Below are 11393 nucleotides of genomic sequence, written 5' to 3'. Positions count from 1 at the left end.
TTCTCAAGATTTGAAAATAACGGTTCTATTCCGGAACACTAGATATCACTTTTGTTCCCGGTTCTGTTTCATTCTTTAACAGTTTTTGGTTCTATTCCCTGAACCGGTTCCAAACCTCTTGAATGTTTTGGCATTCAGGTCCAAAAAGTCACTTTCTGAGCACTTCTACATTGGGCAAATATGTATGGCAGTCTCTCTCTTCACAGTGGAGGGGGGAAGCTGATAAAGATAGACCCTCCTGTTACTATGATACAAACACCACAGTATCCATGATGAACCGAGCAGGTCACTCTGGCCTGGGCTCCAGGATTCACAGAAAGTGGTTGTAGACTTAACAGGAAGTCCGTCTTCTCTTTTAGGATCTCATCTAATGCCTGGGTTCATACAAAGCCTGGGCCTGGGTCTAGCCTCCCTATGAGTTACCCAACCAATACAGACAGGGTAAGGATGGACGTTCACCACAAGAGGTACCGAGCCTATAACACAGCACACAATCCCAACCACAAGGTTTTGATCAGCATCAAAACCAACACATGCACAACTATGGGGAAAAACAGATGGGGTTGGCTTAGATTGTTGACAACATGTAAGGTATATTTTGTGTCCAATGTTTATTGAAAACATAAATACATTTGTACAATGAGCACTTGTTGTATCTCAAATACATCGTTAAAGTTGTTGGTTAGCTAGCTAAGGAATTTTGGCCATATTAGTATTGACATGAAATCAGTCAAAACACCTCAAAACGCACATTTAACCACACCCTTTGAGCTATGACGCCACCAATAGATCCTTTCTCTTCCGTTTAATCGGAAGTGAACGTTGACCATGAACAATTTCCACTTTAGCGTTTATTCAAACCATGTAACTCCAAATATTACTCATTTAACGGCACAGCATCACATACTTTTCCCAGGTAATGTTTAGTTCGTGTTGGAGACAGGACTTGGTTAATAGACGTTATCTAGGTAACGCTATCTAACGTTAGCTAACAATGGCTAACTATGTTTTTTCACACTCAAATAACTTCCATTATGGAGGAGCTAGCGAATGCAGCCGTGGCAGAGATCTGTAAACTCGTAGACGACGACTATGCAGTGTTTCGTTTGGAAATAACTCAAAGCCAGAAAGAAAACAGGGGATTGCGGAGGAAACTACAGCTACAGGAACTGAAGGTGTCACGGGAGCGGGCAGAGAGGACAATGCGAGAGCGCGTCCTCGGCAGTCGTCCAAGTAGTGTCAAGATCCTCGATCGAAACAGAAGAATGGCAAGAGGTACATTTTTCACAAGGCCAAGCTGCGGAGCCTATCGCCCCCTTCCCCATATGTGACTTAAGATGTGTTAACCAGTATTGTGTCTTGTTCAGTTTTGGGGTATTATTCAATAATTCCCGTGATTAGTTTACTATCTTGCTCAAAGACACTATCATTCTAACTACTTTCTTGATTTACTACATTTCCTATCATTTACTAATTGAAAACAATATGATGCATGGAACATAATCAATCAATCTATAAGTAGTGTATTAAGAAGTTATGCAAAGTGTTACCTTACATCCTTGTCAATTCTAGATAGTGTCTATAGTGTACAATATACCATTGACAGTAGCTAACCTAACCACCTCTTTCTTTCCCCCAATCACTCTCGGGTGAAGGACATCTCACTGGAGGCCACAGGAGCTTTGTGAAGCCAGCGGGACGCAATATTTGGAGAGATGACCAACCAATCACTGTTGATGAGGGGAGTGGAACCTCAACCCATCATGTTATTGTGATAGAGGTTAGTGTAATAGTGTTGCATAAAAAATTCCAGTACATTAAATGTGGCCAGTTTATTAGGCTGTCATTGTTGGCTGTCATCAAATGTTGCCGGTTTATTTCAGAAAGGCTCCCCTCAGCTATTCACTTCCTTACATGTACATCTTCATTTATCTGCCATATGGGAGCTTGTGAGACTTCCTTACTACATTGTTATTCAATTAAACAAATTTACCGGTAATAACCTCCTCTCTTCTTGTGTCAGTCTGCAGATGCAGAGGCTGCAGGTCCTGGGGTCAAACAGGAAGGTCTGAAGGAGAGGAGGACCCACGGCACAGCAGAAACATCCAGACTGGAGCGCACACTATAGCCATGGAGGACTCCACCACCGCCCCAGCACCGCCCAGGACTCAACGCAGCATCATGGAGGTCAGTGGAACGCCGAACGCGGTCCTCAAGTCAGAGACAGACACGGAGACTTTAACTGTAACACACAGTCTCTTACACACAGGATCTGACCACAGATCAGACACAGAGAGGCTGGGGCAGGGGCCACTGGGCTGTCCTCCTGCTCCCGGCTCAGAGTATTTACCGGTATTTCACCAGAGACAGAAGATGGTTCATTCCTGTGGAGATGGTGACACGTTAGACACTAGTGATGATCTGTCTTGTTCTTACACTACAGAGATGGACCCTGGCAACATGCCCTTGGGTTTAGAGACACAGACTGATCTGTCTAGAGGGGACTGGAACCGGTACAGTAGTAGTGTATACTCTGAAGGGTGCCAAGATAAGAAAAGGAAGGTTATAGTTGTAGATGAAGTGGATGGAGATGTTCCTCTGACATGGAATGCAGACAAGACTCACTTAGGAGAAGGACACTCACAAGGCAGAGATTTTTTAGATTATAGGGAAAGCTTAGAGACAAATCCAAATGTCGCCACCCACTCCCCTTTACACGCGTTCAGGGATTGCGACCCGGTGTCCCCGTCAATAGGGCCTTCGGATTCCCACAGTCGTGTCCTTTTCGATCAGGTATTGAACTCAAAGGCTCAGGGAGCCGGAGCAACATCAGGTAATAGTAAAGAGAAACAGTTCCTCTGCATGTTCTGTAAGAAAGGCTTCAGCTGCCTCCAGAAGGTGGAGATCCACCAGAGGGTCCACACAGGGGAGAAATCCTACAGCTGTACCCAGTGTCACATGCGGTTTGCCCAGGCTGGCAACCTAAAGATCCACCAGAGGGTCCACACAGGGGTGAAACCCTTCAGCTGTACACAGTGTCATATGCACTTCTCCCATTCGTCCAGCCTGAAGAGGCACCAGAGGATCCACACAGGGGAGAAATCCTACAGCTGCCTCCCAGTGTGAAAATAGGTTTTCCCAACAGAACCAGCTGAAGATGTACCTGAAGGTCCACACGTGAGAAAGGCTGTTAGCCTGTACGCACTGCGGGAAGAGGTTCAGAGAGGAGCTACCTCAGCATACACCAGCTGAAAAACCATTCCACTCTATAACATAGAAAGTAACCATTGCACTCAATACCTGAAACCCTGCATTAAAGTCAAAGATGAATTTTTATTTCATTGTCAGCAAAAAAGATCCACAGATGCCTTTGTAATAACGAAAGTAACAGATTTCAGTGATTAATATTCCTGGGTAGAATATTGAATTCAGCCATTGTGTGATGTATGTATGTATGTGTGTATGTACAGTACATGTATGTACAAGTTTATACACTTAGGTTGGAATCACTAAAACTCGTTTATATATACAGTTGAAGTCAGATGTTTACATACACCTTAGCCAAATACATTTAAACTCAGTTTTTCACAATACCTGACATTTAATCCTAGTAAAAATTCCCTGTCTAAGGCCAATTAGGTCACCACTTTATTTTAAGAATGTGAAATGTCAGAATAATAGTAGAGTGATTTATTTAAGCTTTTATTTCTTTCATCACATTCCCAGTGGGTCAGAAGTTTACATACACTAAATTAGTATTTGGTAGCATTGCCTTTAAATTGTTTAACTTGGGTCAAACGTTTCAGGGTAGCCTTCCACAAGCTTCCCACAATAAGTTGGGTGAATTTTGGCCCATTCATCCTGACAGAGCTGGTGTAACTGAGTCAGGTTTGTAGGCCTCCTTGCTCGCACACGCTTTTTCAGTTCTGCCCACAAATTTTCTAGGATTGAGGTCAGGGCTTTGTGATGGCCACTCCAATACTTTGACTTTGTTGTCCTTAAGCCATTTTGCCACAACTTTGGAAGTATGCTTGGGGTCATTGTGCATTTGGAAGACCCATTTGCGACCAAGCTTTAACTTCCTGACTGATGTCTTGAGATGTTGCTTCAATATATCCACAAAATGTTAATTCCTCATGATGCCATCTATTTTGTGAAGTGCACCAGTCCCTCCTGCAGCAAAGCACCCCCACAACATGATGCTGCCACCCCTGTGCTTCACGGTTGGGATGGTGTTCTTCGGCTTGCAAGCCTCCCCCTTTTTCCTCCAAACATAACGATGGTCATTATGGCCAAACAGTTCTATTTTTGTTTCCTCAGACATGAGGACATTTCTCCAAAAAGTACAATATTTGTCCCCATGTGCAGTTGCAAACGGTAGTCTGGCTTTTTTATGGCGGTTTTGGAGCAGTGGCTTCTTCCTTGCTGAGCGGCCTTTCAGGTTATGACAATATAGGAGTCGTTTTACTGTGGATATAGATACTTTTGTACCTGTTTCCTCCAGCATCTTCACAAGGTCCTTTGCTGTTGTTCTGGGATTGATTTGCACTTTTTGTACCAAAGTACGTTCATCTCTAGGAGATGGAATGCATCTGCTTCCTGAGCGGTATGACGGCTGCGTGGTTCCATGGTGTTTATACTTGTGTACTATTGTTTATACAGATGAACGTGCTACCTTCAGGCGTTTGGAAATTTCTCCCAAGGATGAACCAGAAAAGTGGAGGCTACTATTTCTTTTTGAGGTCTTGGCTGATTTCTTTTGATTTTCCCTTGATGTCAAGCAAAGAGGCACTGAGTTTGAAGGTAGGCCTTTAAATACATCCACAGGTACACCTCCAATTGACTCAGGCTAATTGACGTCATTTATCAGAAGCTTCTAATGCCATGACATCATTTTCTGTAATTTCCCAAGCTGTTTAAAGGCACAGTCAACTTAGTGTATGTAAACTTCTGACCCACTGGAATTGTGATACAGTGAATTTTAAGTGAAATAATCTGTAAACAATTACTTGTGTCATGCACAAAGTAGATTTCCTAACCGACTTGCCAAAACTATAGTTTGTTAACAAAAAATTTGTGGAGTGGTTGATAAACAAGTTGTAATGACTCCAACCTAAGTGTATGTAAACTTCCGACTTCAACTGTATGTATGTATTTGTGGATGGATGTATGTATGTGTTTATATATACCAGTCAAAAGTGTGGACACACCTACTCATTCAAGGTTCTTTATTTTTACTATTCTATACATTATAGAATAATAGTGAAGACATCAAAACTATGAAATAACACATATGGAATCATGTAGTAATCAAAAAAGTTAAACAAATCAAACTATTTTACATTCTTCAAAGTAACTGCCCTTTGCCTTGATGACAGCTTTGCAAACGCTTGGCATTCTCTCAACCAGCTTCATGAGGAATGCTTTTCCAACAGTCTTGAAGGACTTCCCACATATGCTGAGCACTTGTTGGCTGCTTTTCCTTCACTCTGCGGTCCAACTCATCCCAAACCATCTCAATTCAGTTGAGGTCAGGTGATTGTGTAGGTCAGGTCATCTGATGAAGTACTCCATCACTCTCCTTCTTGTTCAAATAGCCATTACACAGCCTGGAAGTGTTTTTTATTTTACCTTTATTTGACTAGGCAAGTCAGTTAAGAACAAATTCTTATTTTCAATGACGGCCTAGGAACAGTGGGTTAACTGCCTTGTTCAGGGGCAGAACGACAGATTTTTACCTTGTCAGCTCAGGGATTTGATCTTCCAACCTTTCGGTTACTAGTCCAACGCTCTAACCACTAGGCTACCTGCCACCTCAATGTGTTGGGTCATTGTCCTGTTGAAAAACAAACGATAGTCCCACTAAGTGCAAACCAGATGGGATGGCATATCGCTGCGGAATTCTGTGGTAGCCATGCTGGTTAAGTGTGCCTTGAATTCTAAATAAATCACTGACAGTGTCACCAGCAAAGCACCATCACCTCTGTGCTTCATGGTGGGAAACACACATGCATAGATCATCCGTTCATGAATGTAAGCTTTACTTTTTGGTATCTGATTAATAGACAACTTTCCAAGTCATGTGCTCTCATTCAGTGCTGTATGGTCCTGCCTGACAAAAATACATAGTTACACGTTAATTTTTTATGTTGTGGCTATTGTAATCTGCTCAAAACAAGTGGACTCAGACATCGGAATTAGATTTTTTGGGTTCTGAGGTTGCTTGAAAGATTTTGTATCTGTAGCTCCTAGTTTTGTAATTAAAGTCAGGCCACCAAATATTTTCTTTAGGGCCTCCATGTATTTTGCCTCAAATCCAATGGGTACATTACATTTACATTTTAGTCATTTAGCAGACGCTCTTATCCAGAGCGACTTACAGTAGTGAATGCATACATTTCATAATTTTTTTTCTCCGTACTGGTCCCCCGTGGGAATCGAACCCACAACCCTGGCGTTGCAAACACCATGCTCTACCAACTGAGCTACACGGGACCCACAAAATCCAATATGGCTGCCATAATACCATTTGACTATAAATTGCCCTTTATTATTTTGTATTGTGTTATTCAGTCTTTAAAAGGGTTTCATAAGGCTCTTGGTATATATGACTTTGAGTGCCACTGCCATGCCTGTTTGAAAAGCTGAAGCCAAATAGCTTTTCATTGTGTGTTCATGTTTAAATCTCACTCACACACGTACAGCATATCAACAATGGGCAATTCTGCAAAATACAGTGCATTTGGAAAGTATTCAGACCCCTTGACTTTTTCCACATTTTGTTAAGTTACAGCCTTATTCTAAAATGGATTAAATTGATTTTTTTTTTAAAACTACACACAATACCCCATAATGACAAAGGAAAAACAGTTTTAGAAAATTTTGCAAATGTACTTGAAATATCACATTTACTTAAGTATTCAGACCCTTTAGTCAGTACTTTGTTGAAGCACGTCGCTGCACAGCTATTTTCAGGTCTCCCCAGAGATGTTCGATCGGGTTCAAGTCCGGGCTCTGGCTGGGCCTCTCAAGGACATTCAGAGACTTGTCCCGAAGCCACTCCTGCGTTGTCTTGGCTCTGTGCTTAGGGTCATTGTCCTGTTGGAAGATGAACTTTTGTCTACGGACAATTCCTTTGACCTCATGGCTTGGTTTTTTTCACTGACATGCACTGTCAACTGTGGGACCTTTATATAGATAGGTGTGTGCCTTTCCAAATCATGTCCGATCAATTGAATTTACCACAGGTGGACTCCAATCAAGTTGTAGAAAAATCTCAAGGATGATCAATGGAAACAGGATGCACCTGAGCTCAATTTTGAGTCTCATAGCAAAGGGTCTGAATACCTATGTAAATAAGGTATTTCTGTTTTCGCGTTGTCATTATGGGGTATTGTGTGTAGATTGAGGGAAAAAATAATTCAATCCATTTTAGAATAAGGGTGTAACGTAACAAAATATGGAAAAAGTGAAGGGGTCTGAATATTTTCCCGAATGCACTGTAGTTACTGCTGTACAAGTTTGTTCTAGTCATATACTGTCCATACTGTCTATACGCACAATTCACATACTTGCATATTTATTTATATTCCTGGGTTATGTATAAGGTTAATAGGAGTGTGGTTAAGGTTAGTAGGTTTAAAATCGGATTTTAAAAAGAGAAATTCTAGAAATAGGCAGGGTTTATGACTTTGAATTGTGGTAACTAGTGACGACCATAATGTAATAAACAGTACCGTATTTTAACTACACCCTTTGAGCAATGACGCCAACCAATGGTAAAAGGAGTTGGGTGCAGTTGAATCAGTGAAGGTAACCTGTAGAGGACTTGTGATATTTGTTTGTGTTACTTCTGATTAGAGGGAGCAGGCGCTCCGTGTCAGCAACTTGGGTCAAAATCTGTTTCTTGCTTTGCTCTTAGGAAGAGGGCACCACTGAAAGGAGTGATTTCTGGGGTAGCTTTAAGTGTAGAGATGGAGCAATTGAAGTTGAAGATTCCTGGTTTTTGTGACGCCTGCCATTTGGTGCGTCGCAGACCAAGTGGGGAGGGTGGTGAAACTACTCTGTTTGTCTCTACCTGACAAAGTAATGTTAGGATATATCAGTCATCCTGTTAGAGCCTTTGTGCCAAATCCACTGCATTGTTTCAGGTGCAGCAGTGTGTAGGAGGGAGATTCCAAGATGTGGGAAGTGTGCAGGAGGGCATGGGACAGAGGATTGTATAGTTGTGTGTGTTAACTGTAGGGGTGCCCATGTTGCTGGGGATTGGGAGTGTCCGGTGCGAGAGAGGCAGATTGAAGTGGCCAGAGTCAGTGTAGTGCAGAGGGTCGTATTCTGAGGCAGTGAAGAAAGTGTAGGAGGATGGGTCCCCGGTGAGAGCCCTGAGAGGATCCCAGTGAGAGTAGTGCAGCACAGAGGGATAGGGTAACGAGTGAGTTATGCTTCAGTAAGCTTGGCTTCTTAGCGATGGTTATCAACTGTACCTTCAGAAATGGTAAGTAAATCACAGAAAATAGATCTGGTGGCAGCTGCAGAGATGTATTTGGGTATATAAGATTTGACTTCATTAGAGTTACTGGGTGTGTTGAGGGGTGGTGTCCCGTCCTCCCAGGCCGTTGGTATGGTGTAGGAGACGATAGGGTAAAAGTAGTGGAATGGGGTAATGGGTTTTTAATGAGTGTAGGTGTCTACAGCTATATGTAACTTTCTTAGAGAACCAGGACTAATTAAGGGGCGGCAGGTAGCCTAGAGGTTAGAGCGTTGGGCCAGTAACCGAAAGGTTACTAGATCGAATCCCCGAGTTGACAAGGTAAAAATCTGTCGTTCTGTCCCTGAACAAGGCAGTTAACCCACTGTTCCCCAGTAAGCTGTCATTGTAAATAAGAATTTGTTCTTAACTGACTTGCCTATTTAAATAAAGGTTAAATTAAAGAGCATTTTATGTAGGTAGGCCTGGCCTCACACTCCAGTACTGTAGGTGGCGGTGTAGGCACCTAAAATTTGGATGCGATCCGCCAACCAAATTCCAAAGGCTTAACGGAAGTAAACATGACCAAGAACAATTTTCACTTTTGCGTTTGTCATTTAGACATTTTAACAACCATGGAATTTAAAATATGACGAATTTAACTGCACAGCACTAAATACTTACCACAGATAATATTTAATTCGCGTTGGAGACAGGATTTGGATGATAGTAAGTAACGCTATGATATCTAGTAAGTAACGCTAGCTGTAACAATGGCCACGGGTTTTCACACTCAAATAGCCTCCATCATGGAGGTGCTTGCGAATGCAGCCGTGGCAGAGATCTGTAAACTCGTAGACGACGACTATGCAGTGTTTCGTTTGGAAATAACTCAAAGCCAGAAAGAAAACAGGGAATTGCAGAGGAAACTTCAGCTAATCGAACTGAAGGTGGCACGGGAGCGCGCAGAGAAGACAATGCGAGAGCGCGTCCTCGCTAGTCGTCCCAGAAGTGTCAAGAACCTCGACCGATACAGAGGAATGGCAAGAGGTACATTTTGCGTGGGTGGGGGTCTTGGTCAGTGTTGAGAAGGTTTGCAATAATTCTCCTGATTACTTAGTGTCTTTGTGCAAGATACTGTAGCTAGCTATGATATTTACTGCATTTCCTATTATTTGCTAATTGAAAACAATGTGATCCATGGAACATAATCACTTGATCTATAAAAAGTATCTCCAGTGGTGTAGTAGTGCTTAGAGAAGTGGGTATACTTACATTTTGCCCAAACAGTTCCAAACGGTCTGCCTGGCGAAGGAAAGGCGCCCAGTGTGAAAATGTATGAGAAACCCTGACAGAATGACCTAAAATCATGAATCCCATATTGGTCTTTCAATATCAGGCCAACCCTAGCTGTACTGTGCAAGTAGGCTAATAGTAGGCCTACTATTGAAACAGATCAATTAGGAAGTCAACTGAGTCAGAAATTCCCCGGTTTCAGATTTCCCCTCATTTTTTTTCTTCTGGTTTTTGCTCTCAAAGTCACACTTTTTTTTAACAGAAAAACAACACATTTGTATGTTATAAGTCCATAACAATGCTTGAACCACATAAGGAGACCACTTTTTAAGTCTGGGAAAAATCTAAGATGTTTTTGTTTTTAGTGTCGTTACCCTTTAATTTCAGTACGCAGGCACCTAGCACTGTTTGATTAGCTGTGTTTTTGTTTCACATGAGATGGAGAATAAATGGCTAGTGGATTGTTTCAAATAATTATGTTCTGACAGATTTATAAAGACTTCCTTATATCCTGTTCTATTGGTTTGCCTGTCTTTCATTGTCTAGCAGCCAAAGGCATTATCCTTGTCATATTAGCAATCCATGATAGTTGTTGCATCTTTAGATCTCCCCTCTTTCAACATTTCTAACAGATATTTTTATCTCAGTCCATGAAACCACTCACGTATGCGGTGCACATTTTAGAACAGTGTTTTCCTGCAATTACATTTTCGATCTTTTCACGCATAGGTCCTACCACCGTGTGTACATTGCTGCGTCTAAAATGTTAAGAAATAATAGTTTATCAACATTTTAAGATAAAGGCTAAATAAAACATCTGTTCCATCAGCCTTATTAATAGATACGGCGTATACCTCCACCACACTACTTTGATAGGTATCAGTGGGGATTTCGAAGTGAGTATATGCAGTGCCCAATGAAAAATAAGTGGGTATAAGCATATACCTGCGTATACCCCCCCACTATACCACTGAATATATCAACAAGTTAGGCAAAGTGTTACATTACATCCTTACTAATTCTACAGTGTCAAAACTGCCAATAGTGATATGTATGATTATTGTACAAATCTGTGAGTTGCTTAATTTAGGATCATCCTAAATTAAGATAATTCAATATCTAATTAAGTCTATTGACACACTGTGCAAGAATGGTCCACCACCCAAAGGATATCTAGCCAACTTGACACAATTGTGGGAAGGATTGGAGTCAACATGGACCAGCATCCCCGTGGAACGCTTTTGACACCTTGTAGAGTCCATGCCCCGACGAATTGAGGCTGTTCTGAGGGCAAAAGGGGTGCAACTCAGTATTAGGAAGGTGTTCCTAATGTTTTGTACACTCAGTTTTTAATATAGCATTGAGCATTTTACAGTAGCTTACCTAGAAAATAAAGGAAAGCCGCACACAGTAGCTTACCTAACCATCTCTTTTCCACCAATCACTCTCAGGTGAAGGACATCTCACTGGAGGCCACAGGAGCTTTGTGAAGCCAGCGGGACACAATACATGGCGAGATGACCAACCAATCACTGTTGATGAGGGGAGTGGAACCTCAACCCAGCACGTTATTGTTATAGAGGTTAGTGTAATAGTATTACATCAAAATTACAGTACATCAAATGTGACC

At 41.8% G+C, this 11393-nt stretch overlaps 2 protein-coding genes across 4 annotated transcripts in view; both read left to right on the top strand.

Moving 5' to 3' along the window:
* Positions 1–11393, top strand: part of LOC106602487 (uncharacterized) — a 41182-nt gene that overhangs the window by 10207 nt on the left and 19582 nt on the right. Inside the window, exons 1-2 of one of the 3 annotated variants that reach the window (XM_082974194.1) lie at positions 9003–9517; positions 11215–11345. In XM_082974194.1, the coding sequence (XP_082830320.1) occupies positions 9241–9517; positions 11215–11345 (408 nt within the window). In that variant the 5' untranslated portion in view covers positions 9003–9240. Of the gene's footprint in view, positions 1–9002; positions 9518–11214; positions 11346–11393 lie in introns of those variants that run through there. The other 2 variants (XM_045717549.2, XM_082974195.1) reach the window with 2 other exon arrangements.
* LOC106602475 (uncharacterized) lies at positions 2029–3656 on the top strand. Its single transcript, XM_014195144.3, has one exon. It carries the CDS (start codon positions 2131–2133, stop codon positions 3124–3126), a length of 996 nt encoding a protein of 331 aa, XP_014050619.3. The 5' UTR covers positions 2029–2130; the 3' UTR covers positions 3127–3656.

Source organism: Salmo salar, chromosome 04 (assembly GCF_965601325.2).
Source record: "Salmo salar chromosome 04, fSalSal1, whole genome shotgun sequence".
NCBI lineage: Eukaryota > Metazoa > Chordata > Actinopteri > Salmoniformes > Salmonidae > Salmo > Salmo salar.
The sequence above is the reverse complement of the archived record's forward strand: the minus strand, read 5'-3'. Positions and strand labels throughout refer to the sequence as shown.

Coding starts and splice junctions, on each gene's coding strand:
- LOC106602475 (XM_014195144.3), top strand. CDS start 2,131: ATGGAGGACTCCACCACCGCCCCAGCACCGCCCAGGACTCAACGCAGC.